Here is a 27282-nt window from a genome sequence, read left to right as displayed (position 1 = left end):
GCCCCTCCTCTCCCCCCAACCCTATAGCCCTATGTTTGCTCCTGAGCTCCCCAGGCCCATGGTGGAGGCTGCTGGGGCTGGGCGCTGAGTGTGGGGCTGTGCTTAGGTGACCTGAGCTGCTCTGTCACTTCTCAGCAGGATGTCCCTGTCCCTCGAGTGCTCCCTGTGCCCCCGCAGAGCCACACAGAGCCCTGCGCTTGGCACTGCAATGGGCCCCACGTATGTGCAGTTAGTGCTTCTGCGCTGAGCAGCAGGAACGCCATTCGTCCCTTGGTTTCCTGCAGGAGCCTGACCTGAAGGTTTGTGCTGTCCTCTCTGCCGCCCGGTCTGGGGGTGTAGGGCAGGAACAGGCACAGCCACCAGTAATGCAACAAAACCAAACCTAATATCAAACCTGCATCATTTTAATCACAAAGCCTTAAAACCACCCCTCTGCTGCAGCAGTGCCATTTGGGGGGCAGATGTGGCCAAACTGCCCCTCACTTACTGCTGGGCTTTTCCCAAAAGCCAGTGCAGCTCCCTCTGAGGGACACACAGGTCTCTCTGAACTCTTTCCCCAAGTGAGCGTATTGGGTTTGCGTGGGAAGATTTTGGTATTGGGGGTGCTACAGGGGTGGCTTCTGTGAGAAGCTGCTAGAAGCTTCCCCTGTGTCTGACAGAGCCAATGCCAGCCGGCTCCAAGACGGGCCTGCCACTGGCCAAGGCCGAGCCCCTCAGTGACAGTCATAGCGCCTCTGGGATAGCATATTTAAGAAGGAAAAACAAAAAACCAGCAGGAGCTTTTGCAGCCAGAGAGAGGAGTGAGAAGATGTAAGAAACTCTGCAGACACCAAGGTCAGTGCAGAAGGAGGGGGAGGAGGTGCTCCAGGCACCGGAGCAGAGATTCCCCTGCAGCCCGTGGTGAAGACCATGGTGAAGCAGGCTGTCCCCCTGCAGTCCATGGAGGGAGGATGAGGGCGTGTAGAGATTCCACCTGCAGCCCGTGGAGGACCCCACGCCGGAGCAGGTGGAGGCACCTGAAGGAGGCTGTGACCCCATGAGAAGCCCAGGCTGGAGCAAGCTCCTGGCAGGACCTGTGGACCCATGGAGAGAGGAGCCCACGCCAGAGCAGGTTTGCTGGCAGGACTTGTGACCCCGTGGAAGAGACCCACGCTGGAGCAGTTGGTGAAGAACTGTAGCCCATGGGAAGGACTCACGTTGGAGAAGTTCATGAAGGACTGTCTCTTGTGGGAGGCACCCCATGTTGGAGCAGGGGAACGATGAGAGGAGTCCTCCCCCTGAGGATGAAGAAGCAGCAGAAACACCGCGTGATGGATTAATCGTAACCCCCATTCCCTGTCCCCCTGTGCCTCTGCGGGGGGAGTAGGCAGAAACCGGGAGTGAAGTCAAACCTGGGAAGATGGGAGGGGTGGGGGGAGGTGTTTTAAGATTTGGGTTTATTTCTCATTGCTCTACTCTGGTTTGCTTGGTAATAAATTAGATTTTTTTTTTTCTAAGTTTAGTCTGTTTTGCCTGTGACAGTAATTGGTGAGTGATGTCTCCCTGTCCACATCTCGACCCACGAGCCTCTTGTTATAGTTTTTTCTGCCCTGTCTAGTTAAGGAGGGACAGTGACAGAGTGGCTCTGGTGGGCACCTGGCCTCCAGCCAGGGTCAACCCACCACAGTGAGTTTCAGCCCCTGGTCCCATCCCAGACTTCAGTCTATGAAAACGCAGCCAGCTCCAGCTCCCCGTCCCTCACAGGCTGGGTGGGTTGCGGGGAGCTTTCGAACAGTCTGATGCATCGCCAGAGACGGCGGAGAGCAAATGGGATCCAGATGTGTCCTCCAGCATGAGGCTTTTCTTTTGGAAGGAATTTTCCCAGATCTTTCCCCCAGTTTTGCTGTCAGGGTTTCTCTCACGTCGTACAGCCGCCTGGCTCCCCTCCAGCTTCCAGCCATCAGCATCGGCTTCCCAGGGAGAGAAGGTACGGCCAAAATACTGCCTGCTCCCCTCCATTGCTGCAGCCTGCTTCCTGCTCATCCCCTATGCCCAGGGGGTGGAGGGCTGATCCTCTTGGGTACCCTGAGCTGCCCTGGACCCCCCGCAAGCCCCCCCCCCTTCAGAAAGCCAACTGTATCCTGGGCTGCATCAAAAACATAATTAGCAGGTTGAGGGAGGGGATTCTGCCCCTCTGCTCTGCTCTGCTGAGACACCACCTGGAGTGCTGCATCCAGCTCTGGGGTCCTCTCCTGGTTTTGGCTGAGATGATAGACTTAATTTTCTTTCTAGTAGGCAGTATAGTGCTGTGTTTTGGATTCAGTATGAGAATAATGTTGATAATTGTCATTATCATCATCATCACCATCATCTTCCTTTGTTATCCTATTAAACGGTCTTTATCTCAACCCATGAGGTTTTTTTGTCCATTCTCCTCCCCATCTCCTTGGTGGGGAGCAGTGAATGAATGGCTGCGTGGCACTTAGTTATCAGCTGGGGTTAAACCGCGACAAGTCCTCAGCACAGGAAAGACGTGGGCCTGTTGGAGTGGGTCCAGAGGGCCGCAAAAATGATCAGATGGATGGAACACTTCTCCTGTGAGAAAAGGCTGAGAGAGTTGGGGTTGTTCAGCCTGGAGAAGAGAAGGCTCTGGGGAGACCTTACTGTGGCCTTTCAATACTTAAAGGGGCCTTACAAGAAAGATGGAGACAGACTTTTTGGTTGGGCCTGTTGCAATAGGACAAGGGGTAATGGTTTTAAACTAAAAGAGAGTAGATTCAGACTAGATATAAGGAATAAATTTTTTACAATGAGGGTGGTCAGGCACTGGAACAGGTAGCCTGGAGAGGTGGTAGATGCCCCATCCCTGGAAACATTCAAGGTCGGGTTGGATGGGGCTTTGGGCAACCTGATGTGGTTGGAGATGTCTGGGCTCATTGCAGGGGGTTGGAACTAGATGACCTTTAAAGGTCCCATCCAACCCAAACCATTCTATGATTCTGATTCTTCCTTGGGAGCCCCCAGCATACAGCCTGCCTGTCGTGAAGACAACAGGACAATGAAGTCCTGCTGTATTGACCTGAAATGATGCTTCGAAGCACATTGGAGAATAGAGCAAGGATTGAGCCTGGACTCCTTACACCCCACCCACCCTGCCCTAGAAATGATGAAACATTTATTGATTGCAATGAAGTATTGCTGCACTGAGAGTGCTATGGACAAAGTCCGCATGGCTCAGCATTTCAAATCCTTTGCATCAATATTTTTCCAACTACCAAAATGTATTTTTTTCTCCTAGGCAGACATTTGGCAGCAAAGTTAAATGAACCCTACAGGCTGTTAAAACTTAGATGCATCTTTGGGAGCCCAGTGATGCATGAAAAAGAGCTCTATCTTACGAACTCCTAAAAGCACGTATGATTACTGCATCTTGCTTTTCCATTGAGACTTCCAGACATCTTCCAGCAGGATCACTGGTTGGGTTGCAGGCAACCTAATATCAGCGCTGTGTCATCTTTTCTGTTTATTTGGTGAATTCAGATTTTCATACATTAGTGCAATAGAAATTCAGCTGAGATTTGACTTGGGGAAAAAAATATGCCTGGGAGTCTGAGGTTGAGGAATTTAAATCAAACTCTCTTTCAATAAATGCAACCCTTTAAGAGAGTCTTGATTGTCTATTTGAATATTTCAATTTAAAATGCTACTTAGAAAGAGTAAATAAAATATGCTTCAGTTCTGTAAATTAAATTTATCCTGAAAGTTCATTGAGAGATACCCCTAGGGTGAATTTGCCCTACATCTCATTTCTGCCCTGGGGTGTTTTCATAGCAGTCTGAGTCATCCAAAGCTCCTAAGCTGAATTAATTTCTGAATCTCATAGTTGATATCCCGCAGACAAAGCCATCTCTGTGATTCAGAAAAGCGCTGATTAATACCGAGCGGGAGTAAGCCAGGCACTGCAGTTTGCTCCTGCCCATTTGCCCCCAGCTCGCTGGAGGCAGCCTGGCTTTCTGCAGGTCCTGTGCGCTGGGGGAAGGCACACACCTGGCAGATGGGATGGGGGAGCCGCATGTGTTGGTGTGAGGGTCCTTTCCCCATCCCAGCAGCAGCAACTCTCGAACACATCTCCAGGAGTTCTGCCACAGCTATGTCCCCAGTAAGCCCGGCCAGTGCTCCTTTGCTCATGCTACAGCGTGTCACCAGCTTCATCCCTCCCTGGGGTTTGATTCCAGCCTCTTCAGCCTGTCCTGGCCCTGCAGAGAAGGTAGTCCCATAGCTTTTGGCTTTTGTCTGCTGGAGAAGCACTGAGCTCCACTAGGAGGGAGGAGACCCTGCCTCGCTGGGGACGCCTCATACCAGGGACTCATATGGCAGCAAGAGATGGTCTGTAGCCAGCGATCTCTGCCATGGGATTTCTCACACCCTCCACATGCCGGTGAGGCGTTGAGGAGCTGCACGCACCAGCGGCGATGCCTCAGGCAGCTGGATTTTTTCAACATTTTTGACTCCTCTGCTTTTCCTCTGAGCGTTCAGCCGCTTTTCGGGCACCAGGCAGAGGCACTGCCACCGTCCATGGAGCAGAAGTCCTGGTGGGGATGTGGCAGAGTCCCTGGCAAGCTCTGAATTCACAGTCCCCTGATCCTCCTGCAACTTCAGATGGGCTTGGAAGTGTTTCATCTGCAAGGAGCGGTGCAAGCCCGGCTATGCCAGGGCTGTGCAGCCACTGAGCGGGTCCCTGTGCGGCAGCCCATGGCAGGGCCTTCTGCTGGACGATGGGGTGGTTCTCCTGCTGTACTTTGGTACATAGGCAGATGGTGCCATCAAGATGATTAACAGCACTGAACCCAGTTTGCCAAGATACTATTGATTTTCCAGAAGGGTCACAAATTTTCTCCTTATGTACCAGCACTGAGCCTGAAGTAATCTGCTATATAGCAGGAGGGAAATCAGCTTTCAACGTGATTTAGGGAAGGCTGTGTTGCATCCAGACATGTACCAATATGATCTTTCTTGACTGAAGTTACATACTGCCTTAATAATTAATTTGAGATAAATAACGTTTATGTTTAACACTAATTTGTAGCTGAGTTAGGGCAGCAGACTGAGTGCCAGGATCAGGTCCTGTGCTGGGTGGACGGCTTCCTGATGAGTCATGGTGAGTAAGAACTGACCCTGGGCTCTTCCTCTCCCCGGGGGTCTTTGAGATTGGGTGTATGACTGCGTAGACCAGCGACGGTGGCGCTGGCACTGTATTAACCTCTTTTCTCGACAGATTGAGAATCTGGGAAGATCTCCGGTTAGCAGATTTTACCAGACACGATGGTTCACTCTTGTCTTAAAGCATGTGGGTTGTGACCAGACAGCAGCATGGGACCTCAGGAAACCCTGCCACTGCCAGGAGCTCCCCACCGTCCTCTGGGGTGGTTCAGCCCCTTGTGTTGGGCTCTGTACAACCACGTAACAAAAAGATGGTGCTGAGTTTGCAATCTCATCTCTTGATCCATATGGCTATCGTCACAGAAGCATGTCAAAAAAGCCTGATGCATGTTACCATGAGACTTTTCCTTATCTGTCTAATTATAAAGCCAAGTCTGTCTTGTGATGGGAATCCAGCTGTCTGGGTAGTAGCAGAGGAAAACAACGAGTTTGGTTTTGAGACATTGGATGCTGCTCGTTCCCGAACCCTCAGCTTTCCCTCTGCGGCCCCTGCTCGAGGCTGAAGCATTGGCTCAGCAAAGGGGAGCATGGCGATGCTCTGACAACCACGGCAAGGGCTGACCGAGTCCTGTGGGCCTTCAGCTCCAGTGGCCGGGGAAGAAGCCAGTGTGCCCTTCCCAACGAGACTGGGATGAAGAGAAGTAAAAGTCTGAGCTGCCCCCATCGTATTTCAGAGCACCATCATCTGTTGGCACTTTACTCCTAATGCAGCATATACCGTGTTTACATTAGGTCACTGGAAATGTACCTGGACCCATTCATCATTTTTAATAGCAAAGAAGTGCTTTAGTGCTACATTAATTTAAATTTACCTTCCCGCAGAAAACTGGTGGACAGGGAGCCTTCCAAAAGATGCATTTTTATTAGCTCTCTCTTACACATTTGACCGCTGATAAATATTTATTTAGACTCACCCTGCCAAAGCCCTTAAACACAGCCACATTTCATCTCCTTCCAGGAGTAAGTGGTGGCAAACAGCGGTCAACGATGGGCAGAGCCTGCGGGCCTGGCAGCAGCGGGCAAATGTAACAGTGTCTTCCCATGGTGGCTGGGGAGTGTGACTAAAGCCTCACAACACAAACACGAAGGAGGCATCTTGAGGTTGCACAGCACTTACTACAGGATGTTAGGGGGAAACCAAGGGTGGGGAAAGGGGGGGGATCTGGGTGGTTTGAGGAGGAACAAACATGGGAAAACAGAGTGATAAGGGGATAAAAGGGATCAGTAGCGTGTAAAGAGTTGGCTGGTTGTATGTCTGCCTGGCCATGCCTGGTCAGCAGGGCCTATCTTCTCATCAAACTCCATTTCAGATGCTTTTCCTGGGTGAAGGACTCTCTACTCTGTGTGCACATGTGTTTGAGGGTCTAGGTGAATCACTGGTGAATGTCAAGCCGGACTAGCTGGTGAGTTGGATAAGAGGCTTTGGGAGCCAGGTACTGAAGCAGCTGTAAGCCTGGGCTGGATGCTGGAGGCACCAGAGGTCTGTGCATTGGTTACTGGAGGGACCTGGAGGTCCTGGTCAGCTCTGGGGAGATCGTGGGGTCTGGAAGTCAACTGAGAGACCTGTTTGTGTGTGTGTGTTGCAAGAACCAACTGGAGATGAGAGGATCCAGGGGCCAGCTACTGTGTAGAATGAGTGTCTCGGGCCAGTGACTAGAGGGATCTACGTCGTATATATGTCCGTATAAGTGTATATATGTATATTCCATTAATGGGCTTTGATCCTGGTCAGCCAGAGAGCAAAACAAGATGAGACCTTCGGTATCTTTGTGTGAGTGTAGAGTGTTTGTGTGTTGCTGGCCATGTATATATGTAGGTATGTGTTGAAGATGTGTGTTTGCGCTCATGTGCCTGCTGGGAATACAGCAGCCCCACTGCCAGCTGGACCTGGGGGCAGGGAGCTGCAGCAGCCTCACCTCTACCGGGCTGCTGGATTCGGTGGCCTGTAACAATGACCTCTTCACTTGGGCTAGCAGTTGGGTTTGAGCCAAGGACAGCCTCTGCAAAGGCGATCCTGCTGCCTGAGTAAAAGCACTGAAAGGGAGAAGATTGCTCTTTTTATGGCCTTCAAGCTTGCAAACTGCCTCTCAACCAAAGTGGATGATGACAGGCAGGTAAATCCCCTGCTCCCAGCACCTAGGCACATCTACCTGGTGACACTGCTTGGTTCAGACACACCTGAGCTGACAAAGTCGCTCCCAATGGCATGGAACTGCTCAGAAACCAGTCATCGGTGTGATTCATGAATCGGATGTTCCTCTACCAGTCTATCTGCTAAAGAGGCACAGGCCAAGGGGTGTGCTGAGACAAGTCCCCCCCAAAAGCTGTCTCACCCGGACACAGGAGGTAGCTAGCATAAAGCCTGTATTTGAGAATTGAGCAGACTGAAATGTGAATGCATGAGCAGTGTGCAGTTAGTTTAAATGATGGACATGTCCACCAGCAGAGATGAAGCTGAACAAAGAGGCTTTCAAGGCCTTAGGGACACCTAAAACTTAGTTTTGGCAAATCAAGTTTCAGTCCTTCTGCTTTTTCATATGCTACTCTGAGCAGCTGTGGAGGAATACCATGATCCAGCCCCTTATTTCCATCAAAACATAATAACAAATCACAGGCTCTTGTATCAGTTTGTCATTCTCCGAGTGATTGCAGAGATACACTCTAAGCTGATGAATTATTTAAAACAGATGCAGTACGTTTCAGAAAATTAATTTGATTAAGTGGTAAGATATGAAGAAAACTGAGACAAACGCCTAGGAGAATTTATTTTCCTGAAATACAGCATGCTTCCTGTCTGATGATAATTTTGAGCAAACAGACGAATTAGTAGGTAGATTGATAGATTGTCCATAGGAAGACATTTACGCAGGAAACTAATACAAAATGGAGAATGGTCTTGCTAAGCAAGACATATTACCTTCCTTCCACTCCATTCCTGAAACAGGCAATGAAAAGGAAGACATGGGGCTTTTATTTTTTTGTTTCAAACTTCTCTTCTTTCCAAAGCCTGTACTGGGTGCTGTGCAGGTATGTTTTTGCTAAAGCGCGACTGATACATCGCTTTGTAGATGTTACTGAAGCTTACAGGTTCTGCCTAAATCTCTGTACAAAACACATTCTGGATTGCCACAGCTTTCATGGCTTATCACAGTATGTAGAGCTTTAAAGGGAGATGTCATGTCCTTTATCAGATGAGGTCTGGAAGAGAAGTTTGAAGACATGAGTGTCCAGGAGTCTGTCTTTTTCCCAACAAAATCAGCTTGTCTACAAACCTTGTCTGGACAACATTCTTAGGCATGCAGGTTACTACAACACTATTGTATGAAATACATAAACTATCTTTGCACTGAAAATGGAAAATTGCTCTCACATATTGCCTTATTGTTGTTATGTACGGGTTTTCTTTCTTTCTTTCTCTTTATTTCTACTGAAAGACATCAATATAATTTATTTGCATATTTGCTTCATTGAAATCACAAAGAAGCTCTTAATTAATTGTAATGCATATCATCATCTTCACCTAATATAGTATAAATTCCCCTGCTGTTTCAATTGGACATCTGTCTTAAACTGTTGTGGTGGGGAGTAAACAGCATATTTCATCTTAGAAATGGCTCTGTTGAATGGTATGCAAATGTTCAGTTAATTTCCATCATCTCTTCCACAGTACTTCTTTCCTTTGCTTTTTATTTTCCTTAATAAAAAGTCATATTTAATACTTAAATTCACAAAAGTAAAAATAAATAAATAAATAAATTGTGATTTTCCTTTCCTCTCCCTCTCCCTTTCCTTCTCCCCTCCCCTCCAACACTGGAAGATAGATTTGTATCAGAGGATAGCACTTCTGGCTCCAGTCTAGCCTGGCTATTGACTGCTGGCAGTTTGCTTCTATATGGATTCATCACCATTGATTTTTTGCTCCAGGTTTAAGATATGGGCATAAATCAATTTCCCAGTGTCAGTCTCATACAGATTTTCCAGCTCTCCCACGGCTAATATCCGAGCTTTTCACATGCATGAGTACCACCACCATCCCAGCAGGCCTGGGGTTGGAAGCCTAACATCTGCAGGCTGCAGAGCTTCCTAAAGACACAGTCTTAAATGGGAAGGACGAACTCGCACCCATCCAGCTCCGTGCTGCTATGGGGGGGCTGCTTCCTCCCAGCCGCTTTGCAGTGCAGACGTGCACAGTCTCTTCTGTATGATCATGCAGACTGTAGCTTGCAGTGGAATAGAGAAGCAACCCCAGATACAGATGTCGTAGGCTAATATCCTGACTACTGCGCTATATCCCTTTCTTTCTGAATCACAATGCTAAAATACAAAAAAATACAAAAGCTATCCAGTCTGTGGTTTTCTCATGGGAGCCAGATGCCCTAGAATATGCACAACTGACCAATGGATTTCTTGAACAGCCACATAGTAACTTGCTCTTGTAAAAGTGCTCTGAGATGGATAAAGAGGAGGAGCATTTGCATTTTTTGACAAAAGTGGCAAAAAGAGAATTTATGCAGCTTTAGCAAAAGGATGATGAAAAACCTCCCACAGATTTCTCTTTTCCAGTTGCAGAGGAGTATGCAGTGGAAAGAGACTGTCAACTTTTTCTCTCACGTAAAAACAATAAAAAGGTTAACGTTAAGAAATAGAAACTAAGATCAGTGTAACGACAGTTGAATTCAGAGATACGTACAGTGAATACTGGGACTGAAACCAGTTACCCTTACCTTGAACAAAGCACCCTTCCAGAGGAAAATACTTGTTTATTTAGATTGAAAACAGATATCAATCAATAGGCTGAGCAGTGTCCTACTGAGCAAAAGGCAGCGTAAGCTCAGATTCACCAAAGTGGTCTGAACTTTCCAAGTAGTGGGAGCAGCAAGTGCTTAGCATCTTTGCAAAACTGCCTCTCTCCGATTCAATACCCCACATCAGAGCCATCTGAGACACTTGTGTTCTTTAACTTATCTGCAGTCTAATCCTCCCCACCCACACATACACATATAAAATGGAAATAACAATTTAAACCTATCTACATAAATGCAGCACTTTGAAATGCACTAAAGTAGGTTATTACCTGAATCAGGAGAGCACACTCACACCAAGTGGCATGGGGAGAATAGTTTTAAAGTTTGGGTACAATACCAGGTTGTGTCAAGGGGATTATTATAGACAGAGAGGAGAGGAAATTGAGGTTAAGAATGGTCCAGGAGGGAAAAGGGAAAGGGCATGGAAAACAAGTCAAGAAAAAGAAAGCTCCAAGAAGTAGATGGTTCACAGTCACTTTAGGCAGCAGTTTAAGTTTCTCAGTTTTGAAAATGGAAATAACGCCTACTTATCACCAAGAGGTGGGTTGGTAATTCATGTTGAAAAGTGCTCAGAGATTCTTGGAAGAAAGGTACTTTTGGAGATGTAAAATGTCATCCTTGAAGCATTTGTTATTATGCCACAGTGTGATTCTGGACTTCAAAACTGCTACTAAAAAGTGATGTAGAAGGAAAGCAGCAACCCCTCCAATAATGAATACTTGTCCAACCTCAGTATTTCTACCTGTGATATCATCAATAGACAAATACTGGTGGGAAGAATGGGTAAGAAAAAATCTTAAGTGTGTATTTTATTAGGTCTCTCACCTGGAAAAGTTAGTTTAGAAATTTGTGTTTACTCTCATTTAGTTTCCCCCTGGGAAACTGTAACCAAGCTGCCAGATTGATGAAACCACCACTGAGGAAGTCAGCAAAAGAAAGTGATAGACTTCCATGTTCTCTTAAATCATGGCAGTTATGCTCAATTGGCCCTGTGCGTTTACTTCAGGATCAGAAGTTTACCTTAAAACGTTTTTCTGTCCACTTACTGTGTTAGAGCATGTGCCTGCAAATCCTGCAGTCACATTATTTGCCTGCTCCCAGACTTGCACCTTTAATGTCAGTCCATAACTCAGTTCCTTGGGCTGCCAGCAATCAGTGCTTCAGAGAAAGGAGGAGTATGGAGATGCACTCAAAGTCTTTCTATTTTGGTCAATCTCTGTGCCTCTCTGAGATTTTCTGCTTAGGTTGACAACATGTTTCTGTCTTTTTCCAGATTGTTAATGACTTGCAAAGCTGAGAGCGTGGTTGTTGGCATTCCCTTTACTTCATGTCTTCTGCCTGCATGTGCTAAGGAAAGGCAGAAAGATTTAAGATACATTCAGACCACAAGGACAAAGAGGTTTAGAAACTTAAGTCTAGTCTTTTTACTTCTCTTCTTCTAAGGTAGGAATTCTATCAAGAACTGGATTATCCTACCCCAGAGGTAGGCTGTTTTACCTCAGTTAATTTACCTGTGCCTGAAGAAGAGGTGGAGATAGCACTGCCTTTATCGTACCCTACACTACACATTGCATTCCTGATGCATTTATGGAACCAAGCCCAGGCCAGCTCTACAAATGAATCCTAGAGAAAGTCAGACCTGTTCTGCCAGTGAGAAACCCACTGCTATTAGCACAGCAGACCATTGGATACGTCTGTGCATGTGCGTGGTGACTCCCTTCCTTAAGGACATCCTTCAAGGAAGTGTATGGAAGGGAGTGCGTACTAGAAACCCTTGTCAGCACAGCTGCTTGCCACTAAGCCTTGCAACCAGGAAGCTGGGACTAGATTCACTGAGCAACGTGTTCTTGTGCTTGTCCTAATAGTTCTGGTTTAGGTTCCTGTCCTAGTCTGTGTGTATGTCCCTCGATCAAAAAATCTCTGTGGAGAACTGTTGCTTGGTCATTTCCCTTTCTCAAGATGAGTACTCAACTCACATCTGGAATTGTGGTCTTCAGCCTGTTTTGGAGGTAGAGAAGGAAACCAATCTAACTTTTCCAGTGTGACACTTTGCAGACATAAGGGGTTTTTTTTGTCCTATAACATAAAAGCAGCCCTTATAGCATCCACGCTACAGCAACAAAAAACATCTACTTATCTTTCCACATGATGAAATCCAACAACAAAATAATGTTCTCACCTCTTACAAAATTCGGCAGCACCTGTAGTACGTCTTTCTCCTTCTTTTCTCATTTAATGCACATTGGCTAATAATCTCCAGGGCTGTATCAACACCTTCTTTTGTCTTGGCAGAACACTCCAGGTAAGCATGTGCCCCAATGCTGGCAGCTAAAGCTTTTCCTTCTGTAGTGTTAATTGGCTCTTTGCCTGGAGTAGTTAGCTGCTTCTTCGTGCCTTCATCACTCCTTAGTTCTATCTTGGTAGCCACCAGAATAATAGGTACTCTGGGGCAGAAGAGTTCAATTTCTGGAACCCAAAAATCAAGGATGTTTTGCTGTGAGTCAGGTCTGTCCACGGAGAAGCACATTAAAATAACGTCAGTGTCCTTGTAGAACACTGAGCGGAGATTTTGGTAACTGAATTCATTCTTCCCTGCCACATCAAAGAGAATTAGTTTCATCTCCTTCCCGTCTACCTCTGTGTCAGTGGTGTAAGCATCAAACAGGGTTGGCTCATAGGACTTGGGAAGCTGTTCGTGACGCAAAGCAAAGAGGAAGCATGTCTTACCACAGCGGTCATCTCCGACTACAGTTAGCTTTCTCCTAATAGCAGTCATTCCTTGAAAAAACAATATGAAGTACAAAATAGATTATTCCCATGCTGGCCTTTTTTTTTCCTTTTTTTTTTTTTTTTTTTCTCTTTCAGCTTTTGTGGAGGGTAAAAGGAGAAGAGGAGAGAAATTCTATTAGTTTGGAACCCTTCCTCTTATCTCCTTTTTCCTCTCCATACTCCTGTCTTACCTTCATTTCCTATTTTTCTCCCTTTTTAATTTCTCTGGTATCAGAATCTTCTGAAATTGTGAGTACTTTGCTCTTGACTATTATTATAGACCAAAAAATGAAGGTATAAACCAAGTCTGGATGTAACCAAGATTCCTGAAGTGCCCTATATTTCTGTTTTATCATCTCATACATTTTTTATGGTCAGTGTTCAGTCCATAACAGATTTCATTTTCTAGATTGAATGACTTAATTCTGTGAATGAGATGGAGTATAAACCACTGTACTGAACAACTACCCAAATCAGTATTATTCACTGTATTTTTCCTGCCATGGCCTGTTAGTAGAATTCTACCAATGGCGATAGCTATCCTGTGTAAGTCCATGGTGCCTTTGCTCATAGATGTTGTTATGTGGGACTTAAGAAAGTGTTCTCAGTCTTCATATATTCATGATTAATTTATATAAGATAGAATTTTTATACTTACAGGATAGTAATTTTCAGTATAAACCTTCTTCTCTTTCTTGATGTTCAGTATTAGATTGGTTTCTACTAATATTGTTGCCACCTCAGCTTCCTTAGGTCCCTGGTTCTCCTGCAGGGAGAACTTACCACCACTCTTCAAAGGCTATCATGACGATCACAGTATTTAAAGGAATAGGTCGATGTTTCTTAATATAGCCAACCAATCTACAAAGAGAATCTGATGACATCATTGGTTTTTAAAGAAACCTACTTTACTGGCAATAAAGTGGAAGTTACACAATTCATTAACAATTCACAGCATGTTTACTTTAGAAATTTCCTCATTCCTATTGCAAAAGGCTCAACCTGAGTGAGCATTTCAGCACTGAGTGTGCCAAACTGCTTCTGTGGGGGGGGCTGACAATGCTAGGGTGTAAACCAGTAGACCCGCTAGACAGACCCTCATGACTCCCCTTTCCAGATCTGCTGAGGCATTGTAGAGAAATGAATTGCAGAATCAAAGAATGGATGAGGTGGGAAGGGACCATCTAGTCCACCCTGCCCTGCTCAGAGCAGGATCAACTACAGCAGACTGCTCAGGACTGTGTCCAGTTGGGTTTTGAATGTGTCCAAGGATGGAGATTCCACAGTCTCTCCGGGCAGCCTTTTCCAGTGCTTGATCATCCTCAAAGTAGTGAAGTGAAGTCTGTCAACTGGAGATTCTAAAGAGAAAGAAGTGCCCAGTGTTAAGGATATTATCTTGAACCCCAGAGATGAAGACTGAACTCCCTGATATCTTGTTGGCATTGGACAAGTCATTTCTGCTCTCTCTGTCTGTTTTCCTGGTAGGTAAAGACTACAAGGTGTCTGCAACCACTAAAAGCTGAGAACAAAGGCAACTGGGGTAAATGAATTTGGTGTCTCTGCAGAGGGAAGGCAATGTTTCCAAATGCATTATTGGTGATGCAGATACTGCTGATTAGTATAGTTATGTGGTCAGCCCATTTATTTCATATAGCTACAGAAGAGTTCCTCAATTGAAATGAGGGTTTTTAGGTGTAAAAATTTTAGCCTAAGGATGAGGAACTTGTTTTTGTTTTATTTGAAGTCACCTGAAGACCTGAAGCCACTTTAGTTTTATGTGGTGGTCTAATTTTACTCTGCCAGACCGTATTTCCTTCCTGAGTCCTATTCAAGTATGAATCTGACAGTCTTGCCATAGGAATTTGACAAAATTAAAGTCATCAGCTTCTGACTTGTCCCACTTATTCCCTAGAAGAGCAATGTCAGTGGGTCCCATGCAGCTCTTCAGGATCATGACAACATTTCTTCTTTGGGATGATGTGCTTTCACGTGCACTGTGCTTAACCTAAACTTCTGTAAGAATATACACAGGTCTTTTTCATCTTTAAGGCCAGGTTGGGCGAGGCTTTGGGCAACGTGGTCTAGTGGAGGGTGTCCCTGCCCATGGCAGGGGGGGTTGGAACTAGATGATCTTTGAGGTCCCTTCCAACCCAAACCATTGTATGATTCTATGATTCTATGATCTTCCCTTTTTGTGCCTTGCCATTCCAGTTTCTAGGGACATCAGTGTGGCTTCTCTGCTGAAAGCCCTGATCACAAGGGGATCTGAGAGTTGAACTCCATTTTTCTTGAGGGACATTGGAAAGCAATGGACCTGCTGTGACATGCAACAACTGGTCCGGTTCCTATATATACCAGAAACTCTGAGCAGCTTAGAGACACAGAAACTTAGCATTTCTGCCTGTCCTCCCACATCTACTCAAAGCTTTTTAGCACTAGCCTGTAAACTGCTCATATTTAGCTAGCTCTTGCTTTCCATACTTCACTGAGGACTGCAGGATGCTTGTTGCTAGCGTTACAGTACAAGCCAGTGTGCAGGACTCAGTATGCCATTCCCGGCACATACGGCTCCCTCAGCACGTTATGCCACAGCAGGCAATGTACTTACTTGCCTACTTATTGACAAAAAGGAGAAAGATTACCTTCCCCACTGAGCTTTCATGCTTTTGGTACAGATTTATGCTCAAACACAAATTATCTGCGTTACAGACATGCCCTTTAGAAAATCTGTTTAGCAAAATGAGCGGGGGGGAATATAATCTGGAAACAATCTCCAGTAATTGACTGGAATTGTCTTCTCAGCAACAAAAAATGCCAATTGGATTAAATCAAGTAAAAAACAAAAGGCTGAGTTTTAATCTCAAAACCACCAGCACAAGCAATGAAAGCAAAGCAGTCGTGTCTTCTTTCTCCTACTTCATACTTTCTTCATCAGTCATACAGATGTATGTGGTGCAGAACTAATGGTCTGCTTAGAGAGTGCATTTAGGGATTACTGGAAGTGGTTTCAGCTTGCTTAAAGTATAGTTTAGCATATCATGCAAATTTTATTAGAAAATATAAAAGATACAACATAAAGTTCAAGATCAGCCCTAAAATATGTGAGCTGGCTACACTCCTCGGTGCCTTCCAGACCACGACCATGCTTGAATACAGAATTGGTCCTGTATGAAATTCCCTAAGGACAGCAAAAAAGCTACCAAAATATTTTCATTATTTTCTTTCCAGGTTTTCCACCCCTGCTCTCAGTCACCACCCCAAGAAGGAAGCCTAAGCACTTCCACAAGTTATTATCCACTGTGCTCATTGACAGTAATGCTGCAGTTCCTCTATCCGTTGCATTCGCAGTACTGCTGTGCTGGTCAGATCCCCATTTTCCCTGAGGCACCGATCCAAGCAGGAAGAGAAAAGGATTCCTATGTACAACTCTACCCCTGAATTCCAGTGTTCTCAAAACTGGCTCACTTCATGCTTCCATGTATGGGCTGAAGAAAGAATGCTCCAGAGAAGAGGCAAATACATATAACTGAAAAGACAATTTAAATTAAGGGTGTCTTCACTTCCACTTAGACAGCTGAGGGCAGGTACCGCACAGTGCACTGATACTTACAGGCTAAATCCACTGCAGGAGAAAGGGGGCTTGTAGCAAATTTACGTTAAGTATGAAACCCAGGCCGTGACCAAGACACAGGTATTACACATCTAAGTGTAAATGTGTGATAACCACAGTGACTTAGGTGTTCCCTCCAGAGTCCATCGCTGGAGTCTACCCTAGGACAGTGAAATGAGTGTGATCTCAGCCTAAGTGAGTCACAGGGCTGGGTCTCCCGATATAAAGCCTCTGGGGAAAAAACCCAAAAAACCCATTTGAAACCCTAGCTCAAGGAATTACACAGACTTTACTGCAGTCTTTCTTGCAAGATGAGAGATGAAACACCAGGCCTTTTTTGTCTTCAGCGTAACTGTGTGGACGAGTACAGATGCAAGACTTCACTAGAAAATTAAGCAGTTATGGCTCAGATAATAATTGGGTGCTGGAACTGTAACTGCGCTGTTTAGTTACAAGAAGAGCCCCTGGTATGGATTTGACTTGGGTTAGCTGGACCTTCACAGAGCATTTCCCTAGCATAGCTTGGAAGTTGGGACCAGTAGACAGTTTGGATGAGGCCACCCTGCTTTGAATTCCGAAAGTTACAGAGTATGAATGTGGGCCACACAGTTTGCTTTCTGTACGCCAAGGCACACAGATAATTGCTAGCAGCACTCTGGGTGAACAACAGAGCCGTGTGTTTTGAAATGAATAAGCTGTGTATTTCCCTACCTTTCATGGCATGGCACTGATGAGACGATCAACATAATTACTCATTCGGATGATTATTTTTCTATTTAACGAAGTGCTTTGCTCATGGAAAGACAAAACCAGATATCCAGGCATGATTCTTCGTGCCACCCAAAAGTAAAATAAAAAATTATTCAAAAGAATATTTCAGCAGCACCTCTCAGGATCTATAAAGTACTTGCAGCTTTTCCTGCTGTAACCCCACAGGTGGAGCTTTCCAGCTTTGGAGCCGTAAGGAACACGGGCATCCACGCTGGCTGGGCCGCCGCAAGGTGGCTCTGAACTCCAGTGAAAAATCCACCATCAATTTCATATTGCTGAAGAGCTTCAAGAGGCTTAGAACGGCAAATGTAATTAGAAGACTGACATTATGCAGCAAATAAACTCTAAATGCCTATCAGAATGCTTGTGATTATATTTATAGAGAAAATAGCTACAAGCCAACAATGCTTCATAGCTAGAAGGATATCCCAGTGTGGGGAAGAATTCCACATAGGTAACTTTTTTTTTTTTTCATTAAGAATTTAAAACTGTGAGCAGTGACAACAATTGTAAAGGGACAATGCAAATCAGAAATTTAGTTCCTTAAAAAGCCACTGATACTGGAGAACACCGATGCCTATGGGTACACTTTATTTCTGGGGTTTTTCAAACATCAGTTTGAATTTATTATGTTCAGTTCACGTAAAATATGCTGTATAAACTATGTAAGATCAAGGTACAAATCCATCCATCAGTATCCAGGGACATGCTCTTCTGACAGGGAGAAATGGGAATTACCAAAATCTCACAGAGGATGAATTATATTTCAATGTCTAGGATTAAGTGAACCATAAGTGAACCACTTCCCTATTGACACACGCTTCTGTAACAGCCTGCTGCAAGTGACTTGTCAGGCAATTTGATATACTCAGTGGTGCATCTGGTCTTCAAGTGGCTATTTTTAAATACAATTTTTAATAACAATCACATTGTTCAAATCACTCATTTTTGTTCTCTTCACTAATGCCAGTGCTGTCTACCAAAAGAGGACACTTTGGATCCAACCCTGAGAGGCAATAGCCACAGGACATTGTTTCAGTGAAAATGCTTGCAGGGAAAAAGCTGGAGACAACACCCAGTTAAACAGCGATAGCTGCAACAGAGACATAGCGATTGCTACCAGTAATTTCAGTGTACGACTTTACAATGCACGGCTTTATTAACTCACCAAGCATGAGCCATCTGCTTATGCTAACGTACTTACAACCTATCCTCCAAGCCATCTGAAACTCCAGTCTTTTGCACTCACTTATTTTCCACATACATTTTTTCATTACTGTGACTTCCGATATCTCTGTAAACTGAGACCAAAAGGGCATTTCAGTTCAAGTCTGCTACTTCTCCTGATTTATAATTCCTCCATTGCTTTTTGGCCAAAAGCTGGCAGGAGAGAGACACAAACATGATGAATTTTTTCCTTTAAGGAAGGAAAGCGGTCGTGCCCTGCGTTTTTCCAGTAATATCCAGCGAAGGCTTTTGTTTTATTTAACCGCCTGCAATAATCTCAGTTCCACTTTGCTTGGGCTTTAAAGACTGCCTCTGGGACGCAGCGGCTTTCCCTGTTTTTCTGCGTTGCTCGTTCTGCCTCTTAAGAGCGGCCACCGCGAGCGGCGGGGCTGGCGGCGGCGCAAACGGGGCCGCTGCAGGGACCGACCTGCCCAGCCCTGCCCCGCCGCAAAGCCGCCACCTCGGAGCCGGGAGGGCGGCACAAACCTGGGGAGGGGGGGGAAAAGGGCTCCTCTCCGGCGGCACGGCGCGGCCGGGAGACCTGCCCCAGGCTCCTCCGGAGGTGCGGCACCACTGCCCTCCGAGCGCCGTGAGCCACCCGCGGAGGCCGCCTCACAGCCCGGCCCCACTCGCCTCACGGCCCTGCCCCGCCGTCCCCCCAGCCCGGCCTGCTCGGCCCCTCTGCCTCACGACCACCTGCCCCGCCGCCCCCCAGCCCGGCTCCGGCCATCCCCCAACCACCGGCCCCGATGCCCGCAGCCCGGCCCGCTCACCGCCAGCCGTCCCCGCCCCCGGTCCCCCCCTCCCCGGCGCGGTCCCGCCACCGCCGCGGGCCGGACGCCGCTCGCCCTCCGCCTCCCCCCGCCTTCCCTTCCCCCCGCCCCGCCTGCCTCCCGCCCGCAGCCCTCCACCAATCGCGGCGCTCTCCGCCGAGGATGACCTCACTCTCTGCCTTCTCATTGGCCGGCTATATTAAGAAAGTCGCGAGCGCCTTTAAATAGCGGCGCCGGCCCGCAGCTTGCGGCAGTGGCAGCGCGGAGCAGAGCGGTCCCGTTTGGTCTGGGCAGTGGCGGCAGAGGTTTCCCTGTGAGGGGCCGAGCCGGGCGCGACCAGCGGCGCTTGCTGCGGCCGTAGCGCTCCCCGAGGCAGGGAACGGAGGCGCGGTGCGGGAAGAAAGGAGGGCGCGCCCGCCTGCCTGCGCGGGCTCGGCTCGCCACGGTGCCCTGTGAGAAGCGAGAGGAAGGGGGAGGCGGCGGCCGCGGGGAGGAGGGCGCTGCCATCGTCCTGCTGCACGGCAAGGCCAGCTTGGCGAGCCTGGCCATGGCCGCCATCCGCAAGAAGCTGGTGGTGGTGGGGGACGGTGCCTGTGGCAAGACTTGCCTCCTCATCGTCTTCAGCAAGGATGAGTTCCCCGAGGTCTACGTGCCCACTGTCTTTGAGAACTACGTGGCTGACATCGAGGTGGATGGCAAGCAGGTGGAGCTGGCCCTGTGGGACACGGCTGGTCAGGAGGACTATGACCGCCTGCGCCCACTTTCCTACCCAGACACTGATGTGATCCTCATGTGTTTCTCCGTGGACAGCCCGGACTCGCTGGAGAACATCCCAGAGAAGTGGGTGCCTGAAGTCAAACACTTCTGCCCCAACGTCCCCATCATCCTGGTGGCCAACAAGAAAGACCTGCGCAACGATGAGCATGTGCGCAACGAGCTGGCCCGCATGAAGCAGGAGCCGGTGCGCACTGAGGATGGCCGTGCCATGGCCATTCGCATCCAGGCCTACGACTACCTGGAGTGCTCGGCCAAGACCAAGGAGGGTGTCCGGGAGGTCTTTGAGACAGCCACCCGGGCAGCCTTGCAGAAGCGCTACGGCACCCAAAACGGCTGCATCAACTGCTGCAAAGTCCTATAGGGTGCGGCTGGAGCGTGGCGCTGGGCACAGCGCCTGGGTCACCTGTTGGCAGGTGGAGAGGAGCTGGGTTATGCACGCACACGGCATCTGCCTGCCCCCTCTGCTGGGGGCTGGCGATGAATCGGGGTGGGGGCTAAGGGAGGGAGCGTGCTCCCTCAGCCTTGGCTGAAAAGGGTTGTGCTGGCTTAGCCATGGGGACAGAGGGAGGGGGGGATTGCATGCCCTGAGTCTTGGGAATATGGCAGGGAGAAGCCTTTTTCCACCACCGTCCCCTGTGAGTTAATCGTGGACTCTCAACAACAAAAAGCTGCTGAGACTGGACTGAGCAAACATTGTACCCGGCTCTTCCCTTCTGCCCACCACCTGCTGCTCCCAGCTCCTGGGCAGCCTCCTCTCTTTTGCAAGAGGAGCGCGATGGAGCTGAGATGCTCGAAGAGACTTCTGCCTCCTGCCTGCATGTGCCTCCCCCCAGGCAGGCTGGGGAAGGGGGCTGCATCTCCCGGGCTGCCTGCAGCATCCTCGCTTCTCCTGCAGATGTTTTGGCCTGAGCCTGACCTGCTGTGGAAGTTAGTGCCCTGAAGACCGAGACTGAGAGGGGAGGGTCATCCCAAGCGAAGCCTGTATATATCTTACCTTTTCTGTCTTGTGCAAACTGGGGTAGTGCAGGGGGTGCTTATTTAAAGTGAGGTGGGGAGGGGGTGTCCAGCTGGGACTTGTGTTGTGCAAAGGAACTTGCCCTGAGTGACTGATGCCTGCTGATAACGCGAGCCTTGAACTGACTCCAGCTGCAGAAGCCACCAGGCTGGAAAGTAAAGCTGACCTGCTCTGTCCTCCTTGCTCAACATCTTCCTCCTGATGCACGAGGCGGGATGAGCAAGGGGGAAGGGGAAGATATTGCCATATTATGATCTTGGTGCCTGCTCCTTTAATGTTGTCTTCTGCAAGTATGTTGATTTGGGTTTATTTAAAAGTTGGGTTTTTTTTTTTTTAAAGAAATTACTTTGCACAACTTGGTGGATTTTTGTTTTGGTTTTTTTTTTTTTAAATTAAACACTTGATGCACTTGTCATCTGCATACAACACTGTAGCATTGGAAACATTCTTACTCAGTAACCTCATCTGGGTCTTGTTTTAAATTGTGATTGCAACACAAGACAAAATAAAACCACTGTATCTTTTTGCCTTGGAAAAAAAAAAAGGGTGAAAGCACTGTTTCTTATGCAGTGAGTAGTACATCAGACATTAATACTAAAGGGCAATTTAAAGAACCTAGGTTTATTTAAAACTTTATTTTCACAGGGTAGCCAGCCCAGGTGAAAATAACTTTGTGTTTCTCTGGTTCAGAGAACAAATGTATCCATTTATGTTTGTTTACTTTTCTCCCTCTTCCCTAAACAGTGGTACTGAGACTGTTTCTGGTTTTGTTTTTAATAAACTGACATGGCAAAAACTGAGATGTATACAATGTTTACATAAAATTATGAACTGTGTATGCAGTTTTTTATGTAAAGTATTAAAAGATTCTATGCTGACACTTGTGAGAGCAGCGTTGTGATTTATGGAGACTGTCCTCAGCTTGCAATAGTACACCTGGATGGTGTTGAACTCAAGTTTGTATTTTCTCCAGGGGCTGAATTACCTGTCTGGCAGCTTTCAGAGGAGTGGTGGCTATGTTTTCCTTTGGGGGAGCTGCTTCCTTAACTTCTCTGTTCAGCTGTCATGTGGAAGCGTACTCAAAATTCAAGGTGGTGACTAATCCATCCTTGTTGCTGCTAAACACAAGCAGCCTCTGTGCCTTGTGCATGGTGAGCTTGGGCCCAGGCTCCTGCTGCCCTCTCTGCCTCTTGCAGCTGGGGTGAGGTTTGGGCCTGTGTTGCAACAAAACAGGCAGAGAACTGAAAAGCAGCAGAGGCGGTAGGACTTTTTTTAAAACACGTTATTTAGATAAAAGCAGTTTTTGAGTGCCCCCCCCTTGCTTGGAGTGAATACCCCTGTTCGCTGCAGCAGGACGTGTGGACAGGCTTGGCTTGCTGTTGAACCAGAAGCAGGAGGCTGCGCTTGGGCTGCAGAAGTCTCTTAATCTGCCTGGCTAGATTTCCTAATTGCTGGCCCCATTAATTCCTATAGCAATGTAAAAAGTCTTGGCCTTTCCAGGTCAGGGATCCCCAGCAGGGCATCACGCCTGCCCCTTCGCTCGCTGTCTCTGTGCTTCAAGGTGTGCTCCCTGCCGGAGCTGGGGTGCCTGGGCAGGCGTAGGCAGGAGCACGAGGCCCTGCAGGTGCTGCCTGCAGCAGCAGCTCCTGGCGAAAGAGGTGGCCTGGTGTGAAATACATTGCATAGTTTTTGCTGAATGATAAGGTCTATGCCCAAAGTGCTGATGTCTCCCTTTCTTTTTTTCCTTTTTTTTTTCCCTTTTTTTTTTTCTTTTTTTTTTTTTCCTGAAAAACTCCCTTAGGTTACCTATAAGGGAAATTTCAGGGCAGTTTTGTATTTTTGTAAATCCTCTTGACTACTTTTGCAGAGGTGTGAGAAAGGAGTCGAGCCTTTTGTTTTTCTGGCCTATGAATATCTGCTGGCGTGCACTGGATTGTTCAGAGATGGTAACAAATACCAAGGCCAGCAAAACACATTTAGTGGCTTTTTGCTCGTTCGTTCACAGAGGGCTCTGCCAACTGAAAGCAACAGGGCTTTTTTGACAGACTAACATAGAAATAGTGGGCTCCTTGTTTGACAACTGGAAAGTCAGTCAGAAATAGTGTGGAAATACCTGGGTTTGCGTTTTGAAGACTTCAAATACTAGAGTGCATGCTCAGTCCATGCCGTGAGTTTATTGTGCTGTTTCCTATGATCCTTAATGAAAGATACGGTATTTTCATAGAATCACAGAATCATAGAATGGTTTGGGTTGGAAGGGACCTCAAAGATCATCTAGTTCCAACCCCCCTGCCATGGGCAGGGACACCCTCCACCAGACCAGGGTGCCCAAAGCCCCATCCAGCCTGGCCTTGAACACTTCCAGGGATGGGGCATCCACAGCTTCTCTGGGCAACCTGTTCCAGCGCCTCACTACTCTAATAGTAAAGAATTCCTTTCTAACATCTAATCTAAATCAACCCTCCTTCAGCTTAAGGCCATTACCCCTTGTCCTGTCACTACACTCCCTCATAAACAGTCCCTCACCATCTTTCCTGTAGGCCCCTTCAGGTACTGGTAAGCCGCAATTAGATCTCCCCAGAGCCTTCTCTTCTCCAGGCTGAACAACCCCACCTCTCTCAGCCTGTTCTCGCAGGAGAGGTGCTCCAGCCCTCTGATCACCTTCCTGGCCTCCTCTGGACTCGCTCCAACAGCTCCATGTCTCTCCTGTACTGGGGACCCCAGAGCTGGACGCAGTACTCCAGGTGGGGGTCTCACAAGAATGGAGCTCTTGTAGAACTCACTTAGACAATTTAGCCAGGATTTCTTAAAAGGTACCTAAGTCCCAGGTTTTGGGTATCCATCTCCAAGGATTTAAATTCTCTTGATATTCAAAGGGTGAGTTTCTTATCTCCAGTCTGAGAACCTCAAAATCCCGTTTTGGTCCTAATGCATTCTTTGAAAAAAATCTCTGTTTTGGATGTTTAAAGGGCCACAGCCAAAGACCTCATTCTTGCAGAGGCACTCAAATGCCCAGTTCTGTGCAGCGTAGCACTGTTCTGCACAATATCAGCCAGTGATGTTAAAATCAGCATTGCAAACTTTTTCCTTAAATTGATTGCAATAGCTGCAAAACTTATAAATTCTGTTAGACTGCAGCAATAACTAAACTTTTCAAAACCCCAAAGGAGAAAACATTGATATTTGCATTTTAAACACTGGGAAATGAGTTACCATTGCATCCCTGTATAATTAACTATACCAATATTTTCCACTAAGGTGCTTACAAGGTAATTACATTCATTATTTCCAATTGGACCTTTGCCCAACTCAGGGCTACTGCATCTGGCCCAAGGGGGAAAAGCTGCAAGAAAACACATTTCAATTTTAACTGAGCGTGACCTTTCTCTGCTACTTGTGAAGCTGTGAGTAAGCCGACAGAGTGAGATCACCATGTGGGAGTCCACCCGTCGGGGTCAGATGGTGGGATCAGAGCCGTAACTGGTTGTGCTTCGTGCCACATTGCTATGCTTGCTCGTTGGCGTCACCGCTTTGGCGGAGGGGACACGAGGTGTGGCTCGTCCCACCCTCCTTGACTCAGCCACCCTGACATGGCCAGGCTGACGCCCCAGGGCCACATCGGCTATGCTGTGAGGACATCACACTGACCAACTCCACCCCATAACTGCATCTGCCCAAGTTTAACACAGAGGGTCTGCCCACCGCCGGGGCCAGCCAAGTGCCTGAGCTCCGGCCAGGCCACCCAACAACCCACAGCGTGTGTTCAGGCAGGATTGGTTTCATGTGGGCCTCCCCTTGCTTGTCTTCTTCTGGTCCCCTAGCTTGTGTTCATCTGGTCCCAGTATTTTCTGGAAACTTTTGACAGGAGAAGAGATGACAGGAAGCAAGTTAGAGCATCAAAGGAAGGTCAACAACCAACTCATCTCACAGTCTCTGTGCACACTACTGGGCACGCAGAGGCTTTCCTGGCTGTGTCCACATGCCTGCAGAGATATCTTCAGCCGAGGAAAGGTTGCACCTTCCCTTACCCCGTTCAGGCCAATTCAACCTCTGCAAAAGATGTTTCTTCTGGTGGGAGAGGTGATGATATTGGTCCATCCTTAGTAGCAAAACCTGGAAGTGTAGAAAAGCCTCACTGAAAGGCCCATTCATTTCCATCGTTCTCTGACCAAGTGAGGAGGCCACTTATGCACTCCCACCCTGAGACCAGGTTGCACCCTGTGACAGCCTGAAAATGAAGCCACCCAAGGAAGGTCAGTGTCACCTTCTCCCCTATGGAGCTACAGCAACAGCAGCTGTAATTAGTCCCTGCATGATGGAATGGAGACTCTATGTTTAGAAAGCATTCTCAGTAGGGTGTGCCAAAAAAAGGGCAAGTCATCTTTGGTGGAAGAAAGATGTCAGTAAAAATCCTTGGTAGCTTTGGCAAAATGTGTTTTGTTTTGTTTTAATATACTCGCTATGCATTGAAATTAAACTGCTTTTTTTGTCATTTTTTTTTAAACTTTCATGCAACTCCACATACTACAGTGGGGTTGCATGAATGTAAGCGTGAGCAGAATTTGAAGCAATGTCTTCTTATATGGCTTTCTGTTTTTACAGCAATAACTAAATTTAGCTCCATTTGCCTTACAGTGTGTTGGACTGGTTTAGCAATTCAATAAAGAATGGACACAAGCTCCCTGCAGTAAGAGGAAAAAAAAAAGTACTTTGAGGAAGCCCGCAAGTATTTTACTAGAATTGATGTCACTAACCATAAATCACTCACAGATTTTATTCCTTGACTGCAGAAAGTAAAAAAGGCCCAGTTTAATCCTTCATATTTTAGTGGACTGTAGCACTAGTGAATCCAATTCTTTGGATTTGCTAGTTCTGTAACAATATATATTTGTAAATGGAAATAGCATTAATAATCCATTGAGCTAACTTTAAAGGATGTATCTAAGACAAGCCCTTTGCCTCTGCAGCTCTGAAAAAACTGTTTGCAGATCTGGCTAACTTAGAATGTGCGTGAAGATACAGATGCTCCAGGTCAGCAATTGAAGCCTTCTTCACAGCCAGCAGACATGGGTGGGGGGGGAAGAAGCTGATAAGCATCTACTTCAAGGAAGCTTTTGGAGAAAGGTTTAGATCTGTTGCTGGAGGAGTCTCTTTGAAACCTTCTGGAGTTCCTTGTGGACATCTTTAGATGTGGAGTTCAAGGAAGGGAAGGATTTCAGCTTACTTCAGCAGTCTTGAAGTTATGTATCTGTCGTGGTTTAACCCCAGCCGGCAGCTGAGCACCATGTAAGCACTCGCTCACTCCCCCACAGCACAATGGGGGAGAGAATAGGAAGAGTGAAAGTGAGAAAACTCATGGGTTGAGATAAAGACAGTTTGATAGGTAAAGCAAAAGCTGTGTGCACAAGCAAAGCAAACCAAGGAATTCATTCACCACGCAGATGTTCAGCCATCTCCAGGAAAGCAGGGCTCCATCATGCCTAACAGTTACTTGGGAAGACAGATGCTATCACTCCAGATGTCCTCCCCTTCCTTCCTCTTCCCCCAGCTTTATATGCTGAGCATGACATCATATGGTATGGGATATCCCTTTGGTCAGTTGGGGTCAGCTGTCCTGGCTGTGTTGTCTCCCATCTTCTTGAGAAGCTGGTGACTCATGGCTTAGACAAGGTGCATTCTTCGCTGGGTAAAAAAACTGGCTGGAAGGCTGAGCCCAGAGAGTTGTGGTGACCGGACTTAAATCCAGTTGGCAGTCAGTCACAAGCGGTGTTCCCCAGGGCTCAGACTTGGGGCCGTTCTTGTTTAATATCTTTAGCAATGATCTGGACGAGGGCATTGAGTGCACCCTCAGTAAGTTTGCAGATAACACCAAATTGGGTGGGAGTGTCGATCTGCTCAAGGGTAGGAAGGCTCTGCAGAGGGATCTGGACAGGCTGGATCGGTGGGCCGAGGTCAACTGTATGAGGTTCACCAAGGCCAAGTGCCGGGTCCTGCACTTGGGTCACAACAACCCCAGGCAACGCTACAGGCTTGGGGAAGAGTGGCTGGAAAAGCTGCCTGGCAGAAAAGGACCTGGGGGTGCTCGTCAACAGCCAGCTGAACATGAGTCGGCAGTGTGCCCAGATGGCCAAGAAGGCCAACAGCATCCTGGCTTGTATCAGAAATAGTGTGGCCAGCAGGAATAGGGCAGTGATTGTCCCCCTGTACTTGGCTCTGGTGAGGCCTCACCTCAAGTACTGTGTTCAGTTTTGGGCACCTCAATACAAGAAGGACACTGAGGTGCTGGAACGTGTCCAGAGAAGGGCAACAAAGCTGGTGAAGGGTCTGGAGCACAAG

General features: G+C 47.3%; 2 protein-coding genes across 3 annotated transcripts; one reads left to right on the top strand and one right to left on the bottom strand.

Moving 5' to 3' along the window:
* Window positions 1-9944: 9944 nt before the first annotated feature.
* On the bottom strand, window positions 9945-14207 carry LOC104628982 (ras-like GTP-binding protein RHO). Of its 2 annotated transcripts, XR_012834984.1 has the most exons (3): window positions 13432-14207; window positions 12132-12782; window positions 9945-11338 (listed from the first exon to the last, which is right to left on the bottom strand). XR_012834984.1 is itself a non-coding variant. In XM_075750525.1 (2 exons), exon 2 carries the CDS (start codon window positions 12778-12780, stop codon window positions 12187-12189), a length of 594 nt encoding a protein of 197 aa, XP_075606640.1. In that variant the 5' UTR covers window positions 12781-12782; window positions 13432-14207; the 3' UTR covers window positions 9945-12186. The 2 variants fall into 2 exon arrangements, 1 of the variants encoding a protein (XP_075606640.1); XM_075750525.1 differs by having other exon boundaries at window positions 9945-12782.
* Window positions 14208-19394: 5187 nt separating this feature from the next.
* On the top strand, window positions 19395-21826 carry RHOB (ras homolog family member B). Its single transcript, XM_010299800.2, has one exon. It carries the CDS (start codon window positions 19702-19704, stop codon window positions 20290-20292), a length of 591 nt encoding a protein of 196 aa, XP_010298102.2. The 5' UTR covers window positions 19395-19701; the 3' UTR covers window positions 20293-21826.
* The last annotated feature ends 5456 nt before the right edge of the window (window positions 21827-27282 follow it).

This window comes from Balearica regulorum, chromosome 3 (genome assembly GCF_011004875.1).
Source record: "Balearica regulorum gibbericeps isolate bBalReg1 chromosome 3, bBalReg1.pri, whole genome shotgun sequence".
NCBI lineage: Eukaryota > Metazoa > Chordata > Aves > Gruiformes > Gruidae > Balearica > Balearica regulorum.
The sequence above is the reverse complement of the archived record's forward strand: the minus strand, read 5'-3'. Positions and strand labels throughout refer to the sequence as shown.